Genomic DNA, 25,167 nt, shown 5'->3' with positions numbered 1-25,167 from the left:
ATCTTTTCACAGCTAGCTTGATTCTCTACAGAAGAACAGGAATGAGGCATGGGCACATGTAGTGACTATTACAGCTGCCAGAAAACAATGCAGCAGCAAATCAAATGGATGCCTGTTCAAAAGATTTACGTCTGGAACCCTCTGCTGACACACATCAAAGCCTAACTGAAAAGAAAGTTGCTTGAAGATTGTATTTTCTTGTAGCTTTGTCCAACTCCTTGAGCTAGCTGGCAAGTTAAAGACGTGATCTAGTCCCATGGCACTGAAAGTTAGAAATAAAGTAAAAAACTACCTGATTAATGGCTTAAGATGATTGAGATTTCACAATTGTCAGCCTCCTTTTTCTAACACCACCTCCGTACATTGCCTAAAGCAACTTTGCCATCATAACACAAGGTCAAAATTAGCAAAGTAACACTTTCCTAAATACATGAAGTAATGAGCAGTAGCTGTTTCCTCAGCTGCCTCTCATGCATTTTAAGCTGTATCCAAGCAAATGAAGTTAACAGGGTAGATGGGGTGAAGAGAGACAATTCTGTGACTAAGCAGCAAGGCTACAACTCAACTGTTGGTACTCCCACAGATTTCCCAACTCAGTCTTCTGTGCTCCTTTTCTCTCTGGAAAAATAACAACAGTAAAAATACTTCTAACCTTTTAAGTTTTGTGTCACATTTCTTATGTGCTGAGAGAATGATTACCACAGTCAAACACTGTTGCAGGCTGAAGTTCATTACTGGTGTATTACTGTGATTCCCTATCCCCCCGATACATTTATAAAACCCCAGCGCATCCCTTAAGAGAACATTTGATAGCGTCACTCACCTGCATCGTCACACAGCACAGATGGTTGCAAAATGTAGGCAGCCGGGAGCCAGAGCAGCAGCAGGAGTACATCCTGCTGCAATTCCCCCTCTGGTGCTAATCTCGATGCATTTGGATAGTCTGTTGGTTAGGAAGTCTACAGCTTTGGGTGAATGCACCCGGAGGCCTAGCAAGGGAAGTACAAGGGAGCAGCTCCACTCTGTAGCTTGCCCACTAACAGAGGAACACAAATTTGCCAATAAAACCTCAGTAAAAGGTCACTGGCCACTAAGGCCAGTGACTATTCCCTACTGTGCGGGGTGAATTTTCTTTCCAGTTCCAGAAGGTTGGTATTCTGTTGCAAATGGGCCAATTCTTAAAGATTTACTCAGAAATCTGTGCATTTCAGCAGATTACTATGTAGAAAACCCCAAGCAAAGAGGAAACAAGACTTCTTGCATTTGGCAAAAATCAATTTTATTTCTGGATTAGTTGTAAGAGTTAAAATTTTAAACATTCTAACATGTGTACCCTACCAGACATATTAATTGCCTTACTGGAACAATACTGCAAATAAAACAAAGTCAACATAATTACTCATCTCCATATAAGTACAGAGTTCTCAGGAATGTAATTGTTATTTTTCTGTGTTATATAAAGGAGGGTTTGCAAACTTTAAGAAGGTAAGGCAGTGTCAGTGGGAACTTGATATGCCAAAGAAATATAAACTTTTGCTCTCATTAGCCCAGATAAGAAAAATCTGAACACAATTTGAAGACCACTATACAAACTGGCAACTACAATGCCTTTGCATAGCTGTTCTGAAGCCTGGTATTTCAAGAGGTTTATGAAAACATTCGATCTTATTATATAAGAAAGCTACTACAGTTTGCTTCTTGCCTTCTGTATTTAAAACTACAGGGTGTAGAATATGTCAGATTTTATGGTTAATTAAGGAAACATTTAAATAATGTTAAATCTAGCATTAGCTTTAACCTATTTTTTTCTTTCTAAAGTGTCTGAGGTTTTGTATTGCTTATTTATCTGCATATATTTTTAGGTATATTATTTATGGAAAACAGTTACATTTCCAAGGAGAGCTCTTGATAATTTAAAGAAATGACTAAGTCTACAATTTTAATCAGACTTATTTGAAGTCAGGTTAATATAGATTCTATGGTCTAGAGCGAGTTACTTAAGCAGAAGACGGGTAGTCCCTGACAGTAAAGTTTTGTACTTGGTGTCTTCCTGCGGAGCTTACTTTCATGAATAGCCTCCCTGAGAACAAAGTACGTAAGTACAGACTGTGAATCACACAAGTTTTTCACCCATGAATATCTGAAGGAGCAGTTTCCACCACCAGTATGAAGATTCAGTAGTACAAATGCAACTGCACATAATGATTTTATCTGGAATATTTGCTAGCTAAGGAAAATGGACAAAATTTACTTTGTTGGCAGATAAGATCCCTTATACAACATAAGCATGACTAAAATTATTCAATATAATGCTAGCACTCCTGGTATAGCTGATATAGAGGGCCCTTGCAGAGGCAGAGTTTTCATACTCACAACGTATGGGCAACAGAATCAAACATTAGACTTACAGGGATATCAGTGAGAGCAGAAGCTACTCATATATACTCCCATTTCCCCATGGAAAAATATTACATACAGAGTAAAAATATAATCCTTTTGCCACCCAAACCGGCCTGTGAACATGTAATCACAAACATATGTGGGAACAGACATCTGTGTCCAATCTACATTTGTCATTTTGGTGTCCATTCCTAGGAAAACTGGAAGTTAGTTTGCAAAATTTGGCCCTCCAAGATGGAGAAGAAGAGATTTTGAGTTCTCACAGACCAAACTATGTTCATTGGCAGTCTCTCTCAATGGTCTCAATTTATTGCTGTAAGTTTATAGAAAGATTTGCAATTACTCAAATTACCTGAAGAATCTAAAGTCTCTAGTTCAATTTTCAGATCCAATTGTTCATATTTCTTTCAAACAAAGATGGATTCTACATGGCTATTGATTTGATATTAATTTACAGAGCAGCAGGTTTCTGCAAGGGAAAGACTTCATTTCTCCAGTGTAGCCTTCTTTATTTTAAAAAAATGTCCTGACAAAAAAAAAAAAAAAAAAGAGAGAGAGAGAGAAAAAGCTGCAGTTAGCTGCAGTGCAATTTTTTTCCATCTTTCTGGTAAGTACAGTTTTATATAACTAGATCTCAGCTGGCTCATTTTGATCTATATTATAAGTAACAATTGAGAAGACCACAAAATGCTTCACGCAACAGGAATTCTTACCTGTCTTTTCTAGAGATCTATGACTGTACTTACAGAAACGACAACATAGAGAAAGTATACATGGTAAACTGAGTTTGTGAAACAAGGATCATTTGGGGACAAACCCAGAATATAGTGACAAATTAATAAAAGCCAATTTCAGTGAAAAACAAAAAGACATGAGTATTTGTTTACATGCACATCGTAGTATAATACAAATGGAAACTTGTTCTTTGGACAAGCCTTATGGATGAAGTAATTTTCTAGTTACTTATATACTTATGAATTCACAAAGCCACAGCAATGGTCCTCAGATAAGGAAAAAAAAGAACAAAGAAATTGTCTAGGCAGGGCGTATTTGTAATTAGGTGGATGATGAACCAATTCTGTAGAGGACCTCTATGAAGTGTAGACATTATGAAGTGTAAACTAAATACTTAAATTTTGTTAGGACAGACATGGCAAAAGCCCAAAGAACACTCCAACATGCCATGAACAAAAGCAAACTGTGGCATGCAACGCACAGGCAAGCACATGCTGGAAAATAACACAGCCTCACAATGGACAGTCATGTTAACCCAGGTCTGGCTATTCACCATGAGGGAACACTGCAGTGGCTACAGCTGCAGGAGATACCCTTGTCTGTACACAGGTGCACTGCCTTCAAAAACCTTTCTGTGTGTGTTGGGACTGACTGTTGATGAGGGAATAGTAGGGCTAAATATACAGAATATGAAAACACAAATAACAATGAAAGTTATTTCCTTGTTTGTCAGCTTATGTACAGGTATTAAACACAATTTTATAGCAACCTTCAGTTGGTGTTAGCCAGTAAAACTATACTGATTTAGAACAGCTAATAATCTAGCACTCTGCATAGAAGGAGTCCGGTTTAACAGTGACTACAAAACTTCCCTCTACCATTTTACTTGGTAGTAAGGGTATCTTCAAATCTTTTCCTTCAGTCAAGTTAGAAAACAACAGTCTTGCTTTGGAAGGCTAGATGTATCAAACTGATACAACTATCAAACTTTAAGCAATGGATTCTTCTGTTTCACACCTACACTGATTATCTTTAAAAGAAGTGTCTTTCTGAATGTCACAAATTGCCAAGACACCCAAACCACTTAGTCCTTTTGAAAATGTTACGGTTAGGCTGGTTAGTTCATTTAGACAAAGATAATAACTGTGATATAGCAACAATAATAATAAAACCCAGAATTAAATCTCTGGATGTGATGAAGAATGTTTGTAGCCATTTGTTTCCCCAAATTATGATCCATGGGACCACAGTTAATGGTCCAGATTTGAAATAAGCAGCTTTTCCAAAAAAGTCCTCAAACTGTAAACTGAAAATAAGAACGTGTGGCCACGTACAACCAATTTTGAGATTCACCATTTCAAAAAGTCTGGGAACCACTGCTGTACTGCATGATAGCTAATTCAACAACTACGTGATGCAGAAGGTTATGTAGTCCACAGTAAGTATTTTAAACATTATCTGTCTGATAAAGGGCAAACTGTACAGATTATTGTTACTAGCCATTTAATCCCCACAGAAAGAAAGCTTATGCACTTACATTTCATCATCATATTCCTTTGGAGGTGACACTGCAATGACTAAGTCAATCCAATCCTGCAACAGAAATGCATAGGCAAATGTGTGCTGCTAAATACTGCTGTCAGAGATGGTTATTGTACCACCATGAAATGTCAGATAAAGAATAAGAACGGTAATCTAGTCCTGGAAAAGTACAGGGAGCAGTAGAAAGATCTCTTTTAAACAGTTCTATAGGAGGGCTGTTTTAACATTCAGCTGTTAGATTTGCACCCTTAAATTAAAGAAACATCTACTCACTTTACAACAAGCTTTTAAAATAATAATTTCAAAAAATTCATCCTATATTTGCAGTTATTTCCAGTTTAGCAATTACTTCTTTCCAACTGATCGATTAATACATTTCTTGCAGAGAAAATGCTCATGTAGCTGAAGTGCAATGTTATTTGTACATTATTTCTCAAGGATTAGATAAGCTAAAATGTTATCATAAAGTTCCTAGCAGCTTCCAAATAATTTTCAATAGTAAAGAGATATTCTACAGATAAATATACTATAAACACTCAAAAAAGTAATGTGTCTAAACACAGATCTTGACAAATGGCTAAACAACATCAACTTTCAGAGTAAATTATAGGCATGATTTTCAGAGTTGCTATATGCCAGTATCTCTTGCAGATGTCAGCTCACTTCAGTGATACATGACATATGTACACTTTTAACCTTTGCAACCTTATTTGTATTGATGTGGCAAAATGTCATGAAACAAAAAAACACATCATATGAGAACTGTAGGTAGAATGGAAAAGTATGCCCAGGTACTTACCCCACCCACGTTCCAAGCTTTTGCTAGAGTCGCCTGCGCTTCTGCCAGCATATCATCAACTAAAATCTTGCCATTTACAGCCAGTATTTCATCCCCTTTCACTATGCCTCCTGGTGAAAGACCAATCAGGCATACATACCATAGTAAGCAAAATAATTTCTGCAACAGTTTTCTCTGTCCCATATTTATTTAGTGCTAAGTACTGCATAGTACTAAACACTACAGTGAAAAGTAGCTTCACTAGATGCCTAGGTTTATACTAGAAGTTGACATAGATGAAAAGGTTTGCTACAGGCAAAAGAAAAAGGAAGCTTTAGGTATGGAAGAGAAGCCAATCTTCTCTTATTGATTGTGACCTGTAAGACACTTGTTCAATGAGATTTTCTGAAGCAGCAGTTTGTCTGAGTAACCCATCAATACAGCTTATAAATTCTGATTGATTGTAGGCTGTTACTACCATGAAAACGGCAGCATTACTTAAACACCTCAGTGTATAAGTGGTTTTGTCAAGGGTTTGCAAGACTGTCATGCCTCTGCAAAAGCATGTGCAATGTTTAGTCCTGAGAACTGATTTTGACTTGCTAATCTGAAATGAAGCACAACCAGCTAACTGGGACTGGATTTGAAGAGGGGAGAACAAAGATTACAAAGGGACAGCCTCAGTTATAAAAAGAGCCCACAACAGGGGAAGAGTCAGTGAGGAATGGGCACTTGGGGCAAGAGATCAAGTGGCTAAGATGTTTTCATAGCAAGAGTGACTTGAACCTAGCTGCAGGTCTGGTCAAGGTCAAAAAAGACAACCTAAGGAGATACTGTCCTATCCATCTACCTGATCATCACCAGGGTGCTTCAAGGAAAGGGTGAGAGAGACTGGCCACTCTGAAACACAGCCTAGATGCATTGGGATGTCTGCATGTTCTCACGGCTTCCAGAGAGCTAAGCCTTAAGTCAGAAGGCTCTGGCCTTTAGTGGGATTTTGGGATTGGGGTCAAAAGTTTTACAGAACAAATTACTACTAGAAGTAGTAGTAGGAACAAGACTAAGCAGTGTAGTATAGCCATGGCCTAGTTAACTGATTTGCACATTTCCTAAACAATAATATTTGTAGGATGTAAATGTGAGATAATGGAGACCAGATTCCACTTTCCTCAGTTAACTGACACCTTCACAGAGTCAGTAACTTTTTGATGTCAGACTGGACAAGGAGACTTATTAAGAGAACAGCTCTACATTTTTGGGCCATATTACTGAAACTTCGGCTGTCATAAGAAATACAGCAGTGACTATTTAAGCACCATTTATACAGTTTGCATAGTTATTAACGTAAGCAGCCTTCAAATCTTTGGCCTCTCTCTGAGCTGCCCTTACAGCTGAGACGGACCCTGGCTGCTTTGGACAATCTGAGTATGCCTGTCAGCAATAGCCATAGCTATGAAGTCAGCCAACAACTCTCAGCCAGCATAAGGAGTCACATTGTTGCAGCATTTAAATCTCCCGCAGTTACTCACCATGTTTGTCTGCAGCACCACCCTCATAGATAGCAGACACGACTATCTTCCCAATTGGAGAATCAATTCCTCCTTCGACTGCAAGGTCTAGTGATCCTTCCTATTAAAGAGTTTTAGTTCAGAAAATGCTGTTAACAATTCTTACCATCACTGGAGGCTTAATATTTCCTTCTTCCCAGTAAAAGAGGTTCTACGTGAAAAGAAAAGCATAGCAAATCAGTTTTGCTTTTTTCCAGTATACACATTCAATAGTTAGTAAAAAGAACTGGCCATTATTTTTACATTATAATAAAAAAATTAAAAACAGTAGCAACATGATGAAGTACTCTGTCTTGCTCATTCCAAGTTCTTGTCCTTTATTGCACAACCACCCCAATACTGCAAGACTGTGTAGAAATAAACAGTGCATCACATTGCTATCACACAAAAAAAGGCAGTGCTTACCAGAACCCTCCAAATATCCTCAGTCAATAACATGATATTTACCTTTTTAATGCGTAATAGCCGTACATCTTTTCCCATAATCTGTTCTGGAGTAAACTATGAAATTACATCATGGTTAGTCACTTCTACCTTGGAAAATTAGAAGCATAAAATGGTTAAGCTGATGTATACAGTTTACAAGGGAAAAGGGACCTTTCCCTGCTCCAAAATAGTGTTAGAGAGCAACCAGAATGCCAGACCATCTTTTCCTATATGAAAACTGTTTCAATATGACTAGAAAAACAGTAAGCAAGCCCAAGCAAACCAACAAGCAAGAATCCTACCCCCTCCTCCCAGTTCTCAAAATCAAGGATGTGTTTTTCCCAGTATATTTCATATTAAACAACGAGACATACTTGAATTCTCTCCTTACCATTGAATATGGGTCAAAATCTTCCACATACTTCTGGAAGCCCTGAGAATAAAACAATGTTTGGTTATAAAAACATCAGACTCATGCACACACTTAACACACAAATTCCATTTCATTTATTAGTGAGAGAACATACAACTCTGTAAACTATGAAAGAAGACTGTAAATGGAGAAAAGCACAGAGAGGTAGCAGATAGTCCATCCTGACAGTCAGAAGATGTTTTAAAACCTTATGATAGATCAACAGTTACAGCTGGTTGTACTGTGGAGCAACTCTAAGGAATGGTTCACCACTCCATAGGCTCAGCAGTTCCTCTCTGCACTTGACAGAGCAAACAAATCCTGGAAGCATTTTGGGCATGTTCTGCTATGCTTTTCTGAGCAGCCTTTCTTGGGGCCATCATCATGTTGGGTGCTACTTGACACAGGCAGAAGTGACAGGCTCCAATCCTCCTCTGTCAGGAACACTGCTCCATGGTATCTGGGTTGTAGTACTCTTCCAACCTCCTCCTTTCCTCCTTCCCATGGACTTTCAGGGAGTTGATTTGACTCCCTACCACAAATGGATGTGTTTTCATAGGATTTGCGGAGGACTTGCAAAGTTTTGGCAAGGGGTGTCCAGAATAAGAAAGATGATACTGCAGATAAGCTGAGCAAGGTTTAAGTTTTGAGAGGACCCATACCTTCTTCAACCTTCAGAACCTAGTGCATTACCCTTGTCAGACCAACAGTGCAGGGAAAAGCATGAGCTACTTTTCTGCAAAGGGGAGAGATCATGAATCAGCAATCAGAAATCAATGGTGCTCGGGGTGGTGGTTTCTTAAGGAGGATTAGGAGTTACTGGGCGAGACTATGGGTGAGGTTGCAGATTTATAAAAGCTCGACACTTGTTTTGCATGCTAGAGTTAGGACTTTGGGATCTAACAGAAATCTTTACTGAGGCACCCAAATGTAGCTGCTGCACTATTCTTGTAGCTTTAGGCTGCCATAACCTGGGGATATGGGAACAATGCAGAACCATGCAACTCTACACTGACACAGCAGACAAGCCAATACCTGACTTGGACCAGGGGTTCAGTGCTCACCAACAGTTTCAGTCATCAGGCTCAACATCTCTATTATCAGTCTCTTTCCTAACAGATCCATCTGACAACAGAGTCTATTCCAGTCTCAAACTCAGCTAAAGCTTTTTTCCCCCACTTGTAAATCAGATGCACAACTTACGGTTCCTCCTGTATCTTTAAGTGCTGTTAAATGACCAAGTTGCAGCAGAAAACACTAATGCTCCTCCTTTATGATCTCTCTGTTGCCTGTACGATTTTTATGCGACTGTGAATGCTCCTCTGGAACCAGATCTCATCCTTATCACCAGTATCTCCAACAACCAGTGAGGACTACTGAAGTACACCAGGCTGCATCAGCAGACCTTCAGGGGTAGAACAGTACTGCCCGTTTATCTCACTGTGTTTATTACATAGAGAATGCAACACTGGTGCTGATGCCTCTTGCACGGATTGGCAACCATTATATTCAGGCCCTCTGATCTGTACAGCATAAATCCCAGCTTTCTTGGAGGTTGCCTCTCTCTTCACCTTCCCTCTTGAGATCAGAAGATCAAATTAAGCACAAAGTGTCTTCAGTTTGTGACTACAAACAGAAGAAACATTTGCAAGGGTGGAAGCCTGACTGTTTCCACAGGCTCAAGAGAACTAAATCTTCAGGGGGTAACTGCAAGACTTTTGCTTACTGTCACAATTATTTTCCTCACAGGTAAAAAGGTATTAAAAATCTTCTTTTGGGAAGAGGACCATGAGAAATCTTATTTAGTCTAAATGAGCATGGGTTGCATTTGTTAACTGCTAACTTTGAGGAACTAAATCTTAGTGCCATCTCTTTGCCACTCCAAAAATCAATGGGAATTTGATCACTGACTTTAGGGAGGCTAGGATTTCATCTTGGGAGAAAAAAATCATGCATTTGAAAGTATATTAATATTATGAGCACTTTTACTAAAACTGTAAGACAAACATTTTACAATAACAGTTAGCTAAACAACCGATAGTTTGAATAGGTGAATCTGTATTTGACCTTTAGAGTCACGGCTGAAGCAGACATTGATGATCTTGGAGCAAACAACTTAGAGCAAAGAACCCTAATCTCAGCAAAGTCACTAATTCATTACATAATCTAAAGCATGTCATTGAACTCTTTGTCCCAGGTCGCCCTCATGAAAAACAGATGTTGCCCTTGAAGAAAGTTTTCCTGGGAAAATAATTTTTAAACAGGGGGAAAAAATCCCCATCCCACTCCCACAAGAAAATACCTGCAGACAAAGAAATGATACAGTCTGCAAATAAGCATACAAGTATGGCCATGATACAATGAAGACATCCTCTGAACTGTAACAAATCTTCCCAGAAATGGGCATCACTAATCCACAGAGCAGAGAGGGCACTCCGCATCCAAGCAGGGGCTAATGAACCAATCAACACCGAGTGGAAACCATAAGGCTAATCCTACTTCTTGCTACTCGGCATATGTCGGGGAAAAAGTTAAGACCATTCTAGTCCTTTCTTGCCTTACAATAATGTTCACAGGACTGAACATAAGTGGAATATGGTACACTAGATATTTGACTGCACTGAAACAACTCTCTCTGGACTTTTAGATGAAAGATAAAGCTGCTACTTTGAAAAAAAAATCATCTAAGCCAGTGGTACTGCCCCACTGAAGTTTCTAGCATGAATAGCAAATGAGACCTGATTTAAAACAAACACACACACACACACAAAGAGAAACCTATGACCAGACATAACTGAATTTTCAGAAAAACACATTTGCCAAGAGCACAACTATTTATATACAGAACATATTAACATTCAATGGCAACTGAGCAGTCCTAGATTTGTTATCCAAGTCAAATCCAATTTTCCCTTCTGACACAAAAGTTCCAGCTAATGCAATCTGAAGTACATGATTCCTCAAGGGATACAAGGATTGATAGTGGCCCTGTTTGCAGAACCACATCCTCACAAATGCAGCCTTACACACTTGAAGAACCCCACTGAAGTGGGGGTTTCTCCTCACCATGGAAAACATTGACTATTAAAGCTCATCTTCCATTTATCATAGCAGACTAATTTCTACTGTAGACTAATGGAAATATTAGTATTTGACATTTTGGCAGCACTTCACATATTAATTTGACTACACCTATAAAATAGCCCTAATTCACAATTTTTATACAAATACATTATGTTTAATCTTAAAAATCTTTATTTTTCCTTCTGATGTATGTTTCACTTGTCTGTTGATAAAATGGTTTTATAGACCTTTTTTTCCCCCCGAGATCCATGTTAAATGTCAAGAAAAATTGAAACTGATCAAAAGAAAAAAATAGTTTTAATTTTCATGTGTTTTTTTTCCACACAGTGGGCTTTTGAATTCAAGCAACTGTGCTGCAATGTCTTCATGTAACATGACAACCCATCTAATAACTTCCACCAATAAAGGTGTTTTGCACAGAACCTGGCACATTTAACAGCAGCAGAGAAGTTAAACACAAAATATATTTCCTTAAAGGACAACCTATTGAACCACAGAACAGTCAACCAAACAGAAAGAAATGAAAGCTTCACCACTTTGGTTATTCAAAGTTTGACAGAGGAAAGCAATAAAAGTAGTATTATGACAGAAAAGTCCTGCACAATAAGGAGGAAAGGCTATATGAATAAGTGTTTTCTATCCTCAGTTCCTCTGATTTCCTACCAATAACTATGGTATGATAATAGCTCTATTTATTGAACTAATAAAATATTTTATTACTGAAAGCATTGTAACTGGAAAGTAAAACAAACAAAAAGAAACAGCAATTAAAAAAAAACTTGCCCAATATCAGATCAAAGTTCAACTATCTTAAAGATTGCACTAAACATGTAAGTAGCTGCCAAAGATTCAGCCCGAGGTGTTTACTATCCTCTCATTCCTCATCTGTCTAGGCTAGCAGAAGCCACAAGCACACGTTGAAAATTTACAGAGACTAACAGTTTTCATGCACTAGGGCTGCACTGCATTCTGTTTTAGAAGTTGAACAGCAGAGAAAGGAGGAAAAGTTTATAAGCTATGATAGGTCAAAACAAGAAGTACCACACAAAACAGGGAAAGTGTTATTTTACTTGTTTTTTGTTAGATCTAAATGATGAATTGTAAACCACCATCCTTTTAAACATCTCTTGTGGCTGCAAAAGAAAAAAAATTGCCAACCAGATATTAACTTTTCTCTGTAAATGAGTATCACCTAATCATAAATAATCTCACTGCTTTGTTGCTCTTAAAAGGCTTGAATCACACTTGCAGTTGTTAGCGCTCATTCCCTACGCGATTTCAAAATGGGAGAACACACCTCGTGAGATGGTACTAAACATAAAGAGGAAAGAATTTAGAGAAACTACAAAAATAAGGCACATGCCCATACCACAAGATTTCTTAAAAACATTTTCCATAACTCATCTATCTCCTCCTCAGTTTCTACAAAACTGTGCTGTGGTCTCTGCTGTGTCATTTCTGATCAAATCTTTGAAAATAAACAAACAAACAGCCAAAACCCACAGACAAAAAGCTAGATCAGTAATTTCCAAAATATTGAAAACTGATGATAAACATACATTATACACTTAAGATTTTCTGTCCTGTGAGGGATTTTCCTGTATTGAAGGGTGAATTTCATTCTAAAACATGTTTGAGTCTTATGAAACAAGAATGTCTTCGTACAAACTAAACTATCGTGATTACATTTCCAAACTAAATTTCCATTAAAACAAATGATTATCTACCAATTTCACTACTAATTCCATCTGAGGGGCCTATGTTCATACCATTTTTGGGGGAAAAAACTATCCATTCCTGAGCTGAAGAAAGATTTGCTGTCTGAGTGTGTATTAATACAAAGACTTAGGTAAGAAATAAGCTTTTATGTCTCAGAGGACTTCTGGCAAGTCGGGCCAGATCTTCAACACCACCCCTCTCTAGGCACTTGAGGGAACACTTTTGTATATTTTATTATGAACACAGATGTTTTTGGCATAACTATGGCCAATAATAACTGAAATTTCTGAACATCACAGACTTGTCTTGCTGCACAGGATCTAAATACCTGTCTCAGGTCCTCTGACTGCAGTCCTGCAGAATCCAAGTCTCAAATCTTGCAAATTAGAGAAAAGCTTAAACATTCATTCTTCCTTTCTGAAATGTTGCATCCAACCACAAAGGAGTTGGGAAAGGAAATCTTAAGCAGCAGCAATTGCAGCAAAGCCTTCTAAACTCGCACAACAGGATGTTTGAGATAGATGGGAGAGAACGGCCTGGTACTCACGTTGGTTTTGCCTCTGAAAACTCCACCACTAAATGACAGCAACCTTCTCCTGTTCTCTGAGCCAAAACTTAAATAGCTTTGCCATGAGCGTATTCCAATTCACTCTCTAATACAGCACAGACATGCAGCTCGCACTGATTTTGACCCAAAACAGCCCTATGCATTCAAGGCCACACTCAAGATTTAACTTCCGCATGGAATCAAATTATTATTATTTTTTTTTAAAATACATTTCTGGAAAGAGACAGGTACCTATATGTCTGTTTAGTTTACACTGACATTTTCATTTTTACCTAATAAAAGTTGCCTCCTTCTTTTTTACATTACTTTGGTATCCATGCAAGTCTTACTGCATTAAGTCATAAAAGGAAGCAAGAATTAAGAGTTAACAAAACCAATTTCCAGAGTAATGTTTTTCCTCCAAGTCCTATCAGAATATTATTCCCCCGAAATCATGAACTTTCAACTAACATAAGGAAGTTTGGGAAAGATGATGATTGACATCTGAAACATTTTTGCAGTCTTGTGGTTTGGAAAATGTGCATACATGCATAACAAATCATGAGAAATTTCCCTATGGAGGTAGCTCTTTACAATTACAGAATCACAGAATCACAGAATCGCTGAGGTTGGAAGGGACCTCTGGAGATCATCTAGTCCAACCCCCCTGCTCAAGCAGGGTCACCTAGAGCACATTGCACAGGATTGCATCCAGGCGCATTTTGAATATCTCCAGAGAAGGAGACTCCACCACCTCTCGGGGCAACCTGTTCCAGTGCTCTGTCACCCTCACAGTGAAAAAGTTTTTCCTCATGTTAAGATGGAAATTCTTCCAATTAATTGTAAGCAGTAAGTTACAATAAACTAAGCAACATTTTCAGCTTGTACCAGGACTGCTTAATCACACATAAAGGTATTCCTAGTTTTTCAAACTATTTTATATTTGCAACAGATATTTATTTTCAAGAGTTGATAATATTAACTGTACATTATGGATTTTACTCTTTCATTCCTCCTCTAAGGAATGTAAAATGGCTCAGCGATACTAAATTACTGAACACAATCAAAATAAAAGCACCATGCATACAACTGAAGGAAATATACTGAAGGTTCTTGTACCTATTTTTGCTCATGTACCTGCCTTCTCTTGAGAAAGCAGCAATTAACCTTACTTTGTAAAAGCTGTTTTGTTTTATCATTTGAACCCATTTATAACAGAGAAGTTCTGAGACAAAAATGTCTGTGGTAAAATTGGTTTATAAGTATCTTTTGAATCTCTCCAAACTTTAATTAGGGAAATAAAGGAACAAAGTATCTAAATTATTAAAGCACAAAATGATGAAGAAATCCATTCCAGTAATGAAAGATAGCTAGGGATAAGGTGCACATCATCATTTACTCTGAGATATCACACAAGATAGTAAGTGAGTGAAATATAAGTGTAACACAGTTGACTACACGTGAAAACATAAGACTAAATGTGACAACATGCTCACGTTTTGCTATATACTACCTCCCTCATATATATGTGTATATATATGCATGTCCACACATATATGGACACACAATTCTAATTGTAACGGTGTAAGTAACAGTTACCATCAAGAACAAATATTACAAAGTGGATCATCAGTTATCCTAGATGAATTTTCAGGGCTGTCATTTGGGAGTTATCAGTTAGACTAGAATGATTTCTTTCTTTTCAGAGAGCCACGGCTCATCATCTTTCATATGACGCAGTTCCCAAAGATACTACAATACTTGGTCCAAAAATACTTAGTCTAAGATTTTTTTCTTCATTTACATTTGAAGCAGATGTGAAGAAAACAAGAAAAAGAATCTGACCATGAATCAACTTTTGCAGGAACACCACATGACTATTATATTGGAGACTAAGATATTAACAATGCAAAGTTTTTCTTTGGAAATGCAAGAATGGGATATACATATATAGATGTATTTCAAGTATGTTCATGACTACTTACAAAGGAAAAATACAATATAATTAACTATTTCAATTCTGACAAATGCAGAATTTGCAAAATACAAATCAACATGAATAAAGGAAAAATAAAAGCTACAGAGTCTAAGGCTCTACACTTCTCTGGAATTACATATCCCAGTACAAAAATTGTCATTAAGAGTGACTTTTAGATCATGAAAACCAGAGAAATACCCTTTTATACTTACCATTAGTGATCACTTGAAAAATCTGCATAGATTTTAGTTAGCAGAAGACAAGACAAGCATTGATTCTTTGAGGACAAGTCAACAAGAACAAATCCCACAGTATTGCAGCACTCGGAAAAGAACATAAAAGGCTTACCAGGGCCTCTGATTTGATTGTTGGCCTGACCATTAAGTTTGGGTCAGGTTGCAGCATGACTGGTTTAGAGACTATTGGTACCCCTGGATGTCGTTGGGTAGGTGGACTTGGAGCAAATTGCTACGGGGGTTAATTTAAGAAAGTTACAATTCACCATGTATTTTTGTACAAAACCATCATTTCACCAAGAAAACCCAATATAAATAGCTTACCGACATCAATTTACTACCACTAATACAACAAAATACTTACAAAAGTATTTTAACTAAATGACCTACAAAGTTAACAAACCAAAACGTAATTTCTCTTGCACCCAGATAGTGGCTTTTTTCCCCCTTAAGCTTCCTCCACCAGCAAGATCATGGAAAATCTCATCCCTGCTTTTGGCATAAATCCCATAAAGGCAATGAACTGAATGAGGAACTACAGAAAAAAAGCTGGAATTTGAGTATAAGAACATAGTGAACCTGAAATGAAATTTTAACCAATCAGTGGCTAAACAGATCTTTTAAGGAGAAATTCACCAGGACTGCACTGACTGGCATTCTACATAAAGTATTTCAGCATAACTTACCCTGAGTTAGCATGGGTTAGTTACACAAATTACTTCCCCTTGACTCTACAAAGTACAGTAGATATCCAGAGGCATTTAAGAGCTAATCATCCAGCACGTACTGAACCCGATTCTGCATTTCTTACTCAGTGAAAACTCCCACTGACATCAAGCCTAGTTCTATTTGAGCAAAGAGTTCAGAACCGAGTCCTGTGGGTTTAGTTTCCGACTCAACCCCAGCAGCTCCCAGCACACTCTTGTTGATGTTTCTCAGAGGAATTGTGATGTATTCCAGATATCATTCATATAGTACAAGCTGTATCTTTGGAAATTATTTGAATTACTGCCAGTAAATTGGTTAAGCCACCTTTTTCGTCCCCTAAATTAAAGAAAAAAGTTTGGAACCAGATTTTTGAAAGTCCCTGTGGAAAAATGTTGTTTTCCCCCACGAAATATCTTGTTAAGCTTTCTGATCTCAAAAGAATCTGAAGATTCACAGATATTAACCTGTTAAAGCTGCACAGTAACTGTATGATTTCCCCTAGAGTTGCACACTTTAGAGAGAGACTTCTCTAGAGCGCCCCAGAAGGGGGAAAATTGATATCTGGCCATCCTTGAATCAAAATCAGTGCAAACAGTGGTCAGACAAATGGTTCTTCTCAGAACAGTTTGCTTCTTAGCATCCATTATGATTAAAATATACTTTGGTCCTAGCTCTATCTGCCTTGACAGAAGAACCAAATATACATTCCGAAACACCCAAGGCTTCACATGGAATATGCAAGCTTGGACCTTATATTCCTGAAGGGTTGAAATATGTCTTCAGACCTTTAGGAGTCACTTCCACTAGGTGATATTACGCATCTTGTAACACAATGATGAATCCACACATATAAATACAAGTGCTGAATTTTAAATAAATTGCTCATGCAGAATCAGACCCCTAACATTTCCTTGACATTAGCATTACACTGGAACTTTGTAAAACTACATTCATTATTAACTATACAGGACATACCAGTGGTTTGCTTGACACAGAAGATACTTTGCCGACATGGGAGGTGTTTCTTACAACCTAAACAATAACAGATTCAGTACTATGTTCAGCTAACAATAATTTTGAGAAACAGATCAATTTATACCAGATACTTCAACAGTTAGCTGCTAAGAATATATTTGACAAGAAATGTCATTCCTTTCATCAGGTGTTTGTTAGAATTGAATTTGAAATTAAATAATCTGGGGGAAAAGTTACCAATACTGAGAAGATTTACTAGTTTGAGTAATAGTGGAGAAGTCTATTTGCAGGACAACAATGGTAAGTCTTCGCTATTTTCAGCTTTGACAGGGATAAACACAAGATCTTTTATTGCTGAAGACAAACAAATATATTGTTTTTGTTTATATATGGTATTAAAACCAGACCTTTTAAAAAAACAACAAGGAGAAATTGTCCAGCTTCTGATTTTTCTTCCATGTCTGACACCACATTGAAAACCTGGGGTTATCTGCTTATAAACAAAGCAGTTTTGGCTCAGTATTAATATTTTATTAAGAGCTTAAGTTCTTTCCTCATATCCACTGCTTATTATCTTCAGGGACAACTGGCTTATCACTTTGGAAAGCTAGGTTACTTTTTGGTAGCCTGATTTTTTTTTTTTAAATTGTTGATCCATTTTGTCTAATGTACCTGGCAGTGAAAACTACCAGAAACATATAGCAGAATAAATGGATTTGGGGTCTAATTCAGTGTGGTGGGTTTTATATTCCTTTCTTTATCTGAATAATTTCTATTAGCAGTAGGAGAATATATTTCTCCTCTGAATACTGATGTTCTGTACGCTTGTGTGTGGTATCACATAAATACTTATTTTTATTTTATGAACTACTTAGGAAACTTGCCATGCATAAGAACATCTAACTGACATTTCATTTTAGTGGTCTAACATATTCTTGACACTTCAAACATGTAAAACACATTGATGTAGCACTATCAGAGGCCTACTTAAGTTTATAAGAAAGAAAAGATTCATAGTGCACACTACGGCAACTATTCAAATAGAAACAATGTGCCAGTTTCTATTAAGAAATGATTAATTGCCATATCCTTCTCCACCCCAGCTGAAATCATGCAAAAGCAAAGCCCATTACTCCCAGGTAAACATGCAGAAAAATGAAATCCCCCAAAGTGTAGTCAATCAATCCATGCAGAAAAAAGTGTAGGAAAGAAATGACCATATGGGAGCCACTTCTGCTCTTTGATATAAGAATCTTTTGCCACGGAAACTGGAGTATGAGAATGCTATTACACCTAGGAAAGGGAAGCATCACTATGATGAAGCACCTGACATTTCTATCCTAAAATAATGAAATCCTGCACAAAATTTCTTATATTGTCCCTCTTTTGGACTGAGACTGTAATAAGACAGTCAGAATGTTCTCAAAAAACCCCCCCAAACCTTCCTTTGTTTACAAAAAGACCAGCACACTTGATTTGCAATGAGATTAGTGACTCTTGTTCATTTAAAAATGCTTTACTGATAATTTATACTGCATTAACATTTTAAAAGTTTCTGAGCTTCTGATTTCAAGGCTAATTTCCTTTGTCCACTGTTTTCCTCTAATAAAGCCATTTGACAACACATTTAAAACACTTCAGAATAGTGATTTTCACTAAAGATATTTTCTCCTCAAATTTAACTATCAGTAACCCTGCCACTGCTTTAAGTATTGTGCAGACTTGCTATATGTCCTAACAGTTTAGTCCAAATTTTAACTAATGCACCCTGCATCTGATACCTGCATGTGGTGGCCTGGCAAAACACATGTAGTTGGGAGAGAGCGAAACTCACTGCACTTAATAAAAAAATAAAATTAAATTACAACTACTTCTGGACTTATGGAACTGCATTCACTACTATGCAACATAATGAAATCAGCTCATTTCTTCATTTAACGTTGTGTGTGACAGATGGATGGGCAGATGCAGCAGATAAAGTGGGTGATGGAGCAGAGGAGGGAAGCCAGGTAGGGGAACGTAGAGACACATGCATCCAAAGAGACAATGAGGTCACCTGGGAAGTTGGCGAGACTGACGGGGCTGGACCTCTTGAAAGTGGAGCATTTGATGCAGAGAGCAGATGAGCTGGTGATGCTGGAGTAACAGAGGGTGGTGGTGGCAGAGGTGGCACCACACGTGGTTTAGGCTTATCAACTTCATCTAAGTTAATATCGTCAAGATCTGTGGTATGAAGCTGCAGGCCACCGGCAAACTGCCGCATTGATGTGGCAGAAGGAGAAGCAGAAGGGCGTCCACCTGCCAACTATGTGCAAGAGAACAGAGATTTACCTTACTGGCTCATCTGCCTGCAACAGACCTGACAAATTAATGGCAAATCGTAGCACACCACTCCACCTAACTGCTCCTGTGCTGAAAGCTCTTAGTTTCTCATTCACAAACCTTTTTCCAATAGCCTCTCTAAAAGCACTCCTGGAGATTACAGTTTAAAAAGAAAAAGAAAATTGGAGTGTAGTGACAGTAATATGGCTATTGGGAAAGGGGGAGGAGGAGACAAAAACCTGCATGGAGTCTTCAGATAAAGTCACAAGATAATCACAGAAAACATGGATCCTTGCCTTTTTAGCCCTTAGGAACAAAAAGCAAGAATTGTAGAGGTGATCTATATATAATAAAAAAAAAAAAAAGTAATTGAAGGCAGGCCCTGGAATTCCAAATCATTAAAGAAAAAAAAAAAAGGAAAGGGGATTAATGAATCTGGAGTAAAGGTTGTAACTACACCTTAGTAAAAGAAAGGGGAGAAACTTAAGCAGCTATCAAAAAAAAGTTTTAGGGTGCTATGAAATTCAGATCCCCACAAGGTTCTAGACCATCTAATTTCTGTTAATGAGCACCAGAATCACTGTGGGGCTAATGAACTCTACAGAGTTTGAACAAAACAAGCAGTTCACAAAAAAAAAAAGTGTGTGCTCACAGAGGAAAGGGTTGGATATACGTGGTCACAGTTACTAACATTTCTTCTAGCTAAATGCCAGTGATCAGAGTAGAGTGCTGAAGAAAACCCAGCTGACACTCTTTTGATTGCTATTTTGTATACTCAGCTGAAGAAATATTAGAGGTATGAGCTGCCCTACAGATACATGCATCTTAGTCTAATCTGACATTACTTCCCTGAGGTGAATCTCTGTTGACATTCTTGGGGATCTCTTCACCTACCATACTCACCACTTGGTACTAAAAATGGGCATTTCTTTGGCAGAGCTCAAAATATCTTGACTGCTGTTGCACCCAAGGATTTATTACATCCGGTAGCAGTTCAGGCCTGTAGCACCTAAATATAGTTCAGCTGCATTTAACCCTCAGAAGCATTTCATCTTGATGTTTACCATGAGTTTAACATCTTGGGTAGTTTTATAGTAATAGAAGAATTGATGGAGCAAGTACAATACAGAGTACTTGTCTCAAAACAGAGCAGAGCTCTAGAAATACAGGTTTCCTTTTACTTTTCAATAAATGGGACAAAGATATAGCAGAACACAGCCAGGCCAAGTTAGGTAGTAAGAGAAAACTTGGCATAATCATTTCCTTGTCCTAGAGACCTCAAAGACTCTTGCACTGAAAAGCCACATGGTTCCAAGCTTAAGGACAGGAAGAAGAGAAGACCAGCTTCTTTTTTCAGTGGTGCTCCACATTGACCTGAAGGAAATCCAAGAGAGCATTCCCCAAGGGTCCCCTCTGCAGTTGCAATCGCTCAGTGATCCCAGGGGAGTCCAGCAGATTGTAGTGTTCTACTAGAAGCAGCTGTGCTTGGAGGAGAGCCCGAGCAGCAGGATGGTGGGAAAGCCGCTCTCCACATGTAGAGCCATCTGGCTCTAAGGCTCAATCACTATCTGCAACTCTCTTCATCTGAGGTGATCATCAAAAAACATTTTTGCGAGCTTCCTTATCATTCTCTAAAAAATATTTGCAAGGGCTATAATACCCGTCCCTTTATTATTTATGATTCCATGGAATCATACACAAGGAAGCATTCAAGAGTGCATTATTGATGAGGATCTTATTTGCACAGGATACTAAAAAATATGGCTGGCTGTTCTAGCCTCAGTTTTATTATAGCCTGCACGTCCAACCTAGCCCAAACTGTACCCAGGAGCAAACAAAATCAATTTTGTGGTCATAATCCACTTATATGGATGCAATAAAAGCATTCACTAATAGTGATACCCTTATCAAATACTATCACCCCTCTGAAGTGTGTGAACATTAAAAGATTGTCAGTTGTTGGCCACTGACAGTTTTTTTCCACCCTCTTAGAATGAAGGCTGAGAAGGAAACAACAAGACAAATTCTTCTCAGTTCTGTCTTGTAAAAACTGTTACTTATAGGAGACAACTAGTGAGTTATTTAGAGGTTATACAATATATGGAAAAGCCATGATTTTACCTCAGGAGACTCATTCTCCACAGAGGAAATCTGTTCTAACCGTGTCTGACAAAGTCTTTCCACCCAATGCTGCACCTTTTCTGATTCCTCCAGGTCTTCTCGTTCTGTCTCAGACACCTTAACCATATCACCAATGTGTGAAAAAAGATTAGAGATACAGTTACAATACAAATAACTTTCAAAAGTTGGAGATATCATTTCAGTTTTAAAATTGTTGTTTGGGGAATGATTTCCTATTTTGCTGTCTTTCATATGTTTATCACTGCACATAGATGCTCATTAAACGTACAGGTATCCTCATTTGGGCAAAAACTGATTGTAAAAACAAGCAAACTTGGAAAGAGAGCTTTTGCAACAAAATAATAATTCTTTTAAACTTCATTAGCTTTTACAGGATTAAACAAACTTCCTGCTAAGATACTTCCACTGAAGATTCGGCTCATTCTCTTTGAATTCTCTTTAAAGTACATAAATATCAAACAAAGTTTCTATTAGAGTTCTAAACATATTCTCCTGATTTTTTTCAATATGCTGTTCTAAATTGTTTTGACTTGTCATGAGTATATAAGTACACTTCTTGAAAATGGTGGAGCTACATTCTTAATTCTATAGCTAATATTATTTTGCACCTGATAGCAGAATACAACATACCTCTTGCACAAGACGATTAATTTTCAGTTGTTTTTCTTTTTCCAGCATTCCTTCTTTCTCCTTGGCAAGTTTTTGTTCAAACTCCATTTCTTTTTTATTTTTCTTCTGTTCACACAGACTGTCACTTTTTGATTTCTTTCGCTCTTTCCCCTTCTGGGAAGTTTTTTTTTTAGTTAATCAGATTTTTACATCAGCTAAAAACATGGCAAACTTCAAGCTTGGTACATGAGTGTCTGCCTTGGCAATTTAATTACAGTCTGTGCAAATATAAGGATGGTCTTTTAAAAGCAATTCTAAAGCCCATTTCCTCAGCAATTTGCATGAAATTCAACTTTTTTTTTTTTTTAGAGGGCCTATACAGCATCACTTGAACTATACAACACCAGACAGTTCAACTCTTTTGCTCCTCTGTAAAGTTACAACAATAAGGCACATAGGCCCACTACAAAAGTTTGAATATTCAAACAGTTTTGGTTGTCTTGATTTATCATCTCTCTGTTCTGTCATTATTGCATAAATGCAAGACTGATTGCTTTCAGGTGACAGATGCTCATGTATAGGTAGATGTTTCTACATGTAAAACACCTTCATGCTTCATATATTCTAAACACAGCATGACATGCCTTAATAGAAATGAAACAAGCAATCACAAGGAAAAGGCAGTTTAGTGCATAAACCAAAGTGCTCCCAGGCAAGAACACTGCATCATGAAAACAAAGCACCATCTGCAACCACAGGATAAAATCTACTCATGTGAGAGTCCTAACGTAACACAAAGCAGCCCTAAAATTTTACACGTACAGTGCAACCAAAGGGAAAAACTTCTTCATAGTCTTTTTGCAGTCTATGTTCCTACAGTCTTAGAAATACAACCAGCTCCCTATTTCTACTTTTAGTGATGTCATATTTCTGCTGCTCTCCCCTGTTTGTACTGGTAGGGCCTAGTTCATACCGAAAAGCCTACGTTTTGCTTTCTTTCCTGAAAAGGGAAGAGAAGCAACTGGCCACTTATTGGGGATTGCTGTCAATGCACAGAAAGGTTAGGCTTCAAGTTTGATTTTGCTCTGCTCATCTCATGAGCCACTGACTTTTCCTGATGGTTCGGTGAACTCAAAGCATGAGTGTTCTTCATCCTGCACGGAATTAGTTGTCATCCTCCCACCTTTTGCATCCCACATAGATAATAACGCCTCAGAAAACACTACCATTTTCCCTGGCAGCTACAAAAGTCAGTTTTCCCAGGCAAGTAGGTAATTAGAACTTTGTACTGCTGAGTTTCATCAAGCTTAAAGATGTTCAGTTGTTTTTGTCCTTTCTATGTGATACACATGCCAGAAAACCTTTTGCATTGAACACTCTGCTTACAGGGAGATTTGCCAAGGTATAAGTGGGAACTATATACTTGAATTTTTGAAATGAACTTTTGTCTTTGTACACATTTTTTTTTTTTTAAACACTATTCTGAGGATTTTTGGAGAACATAAGACACACATTGCCCACCTGTACTGAACACCACCTGCAGAGTATTGACACATTCAATTCTCCCTGCAGTTGATGGGACTTGAGAATTCCAAAGTAATCAAATGGAGAATTTCTAAACAGTTGCATCCCAAAAGCATCTTAATTTTTTCATGTTAAATGAAGAAGCATTTTACTATATGGAGCATCTAGGAATAACTGAGGAGGAGGAAGAGAGAGGAAAAAAAAGAGGAATTGATATTCAAACACACAACAAACTAATTTACACACCAACAAACTTTGTACCTTGCGGATTGTGGGAAATTTTCCTTCATAACGATAAAACCATCCAAAAGCTACAAAAAGTTAAAGGAAAATGTGTTTGGTGAAGAAAAGTCAAGTTCAGATCAACCCATGCTGATACATATAACTGATCAAAATTTATTTGAAGAAGCAAAACCAAAGGTCTGATATTACATGAAAAGTCCTTATATCACTTCTTGATCAATGTTCTATGGATATTTAGTCACAAATTGCCCATATTTTACTGATACACATTCTATGTTAAGCAAAGCAAACACAACAATAAATCTTCACACAAAACCGTATATCCATGGTCACAATCCTACTATACATTAGTTGTAACAAGCCTTCTTAAAATGAATCAAATTTTCAAACTCATTCAAGCTTGTGGCAGAAGACAGTGACTGTCAAAGAGACAAGAAAAGCTCCATTCCCTTGGATGAAATATTTTGAACCAAGTGCATAAAAACACTGCTAATTAAAAATATATAAAAGAATCTGTTATTATTATTTTATATAAGAAACACTGATGGCACACGTTTCTCAACACAATCCACCTTTCCGTAGGACTGACAGGCTTTGCATTCATGTCAAGGCGTCTTTAGAAAGCAGTGACCACAATGTTGTAACATTTCACCATCTACCCAAGGACCACAGATATTGCCTTAGCAAAACCAAATGATCAGTTCACTGTCAAGACTGACTGTCAGGAGGAAGTGAAACACAGGAAGAATCTGAATCATGATAGGAAGTTAAGGCTGAGCAGCAAACCTGTTTATCCTGCTTCATGATCACTTCATCCATGTCATCTGTTGCAAGTTGGTCATGTGCAACTCCCTTTAAATCTTCTAGAGAAACAAAGGAGGAAAGGAATGAGGAGACAGAAATGACAGTGTAACTGGAGGTTCCCATGAAATAAAGAGATCAGTACTGTGCAACTGGGAGTTTCCATGAAAAAAGAAATAGCAATGTGATATTTTTCACAAAACTGAAAGAAAACTCAGCTCTTGAGTGTATCAGCTCCTGAACCTTCCTCTAACCCTCAAAAAGGGTCAGGATTGAGGCAGATGGCTTTTCCTATAATTAAACTGTCAGTAGTTCTGGGATATCTGGCTTCAAAGAGAAACACCAGCCTCTACCATGCTGTTACCATGGCAAGAACTACAGAGAGTTCAAAACAAAACAAAATATCCCACTGTCCTGA

General features: G+C 37.7%; 1 protein-coding gene across 1 annotated transcript in view; it reads right to left on the bottom strand.

Moving 5' to 3' along the window:
• Nucleotides 1-1,270: 1,270 nt before the first annotated feature.
• The window catches only part of USH1C (USH1 protein network component harmonin), a 50,918-nt gene continuing 27,021 nt past the window's right edge, over nucleotides 1,271-25,167 (bottom strand). Inside the window, exons 15-26 of the mRNA XM_067296054.1 lie at nucleotides 23,967-24,016; nucleotides 22,203-22,355; nucleotides 21,552-21,668; nucleotides 19,165-19,413; nucleotides 17,109-17,165; nucleotides 15,538-15,657; nucleotides 7,841-7,882; nucleotides 7,471-7,524; nucleotides 6,985-7,084; nucleotides 5,477-5,586; nucleotides 4,673-4,728; nucleotides 1,271-2,926 (exon numbers count right to left, since the gene is read on the bottom strand). Of these exons, the coding sequence (XP_067152155.1) occupies nucleotides 2,914-2,926; nucleotides 4,673-4,728; nucleotides 5,477-5,586; nucleotides 6,985-7,084; nucleotides 7,471-7,524; nucleotides 7,841-7,882; nucleotides 15,538-15,657; nucleotides 17,109-17,165; nucleotides 19,165-19,413; nucleotides 21,552-21,668; nucleotides 22,203-22,355; nucleotides 23,967-24,016 (1,121 nt within the window). The 3' untranslated portion in view covers nucleotides 1,271-2,913. The remainder of the gene's footprint in view (nucleotides 2,927-4,672; nucleotides 4,729-5,476; nucleotides 5,587-6,984; nucleotides 7,085-7,470; nucleotides 7,525-7,840; nucleotides 7,883-15,537; nucleotides 15,658-17,108; nucleotides 17,166-19,164; nucleotides 19,414-21,551; nucleotides 21,669-22,202; nucleotides 22,356-23,966; nucleotides 24,017-25,167) is intronic.

This window comes from Apteryx mantelli, chromosome 4 (assembly GCF_036417845.1).
Source record: "Apteryx mantelli isolate bAptMan1 chromosome 4, bAptMan1.hap1, whole genome shotgun sequence".
NCBI lineage: Eukaryota > Metazoa > Chordata > Aves > Apterygiformes > Apterygidae > Apteryx > Apteryx mantelli.
This window is presented reverse-complemented; position numbering and strand designations above follow the sequence as displayed.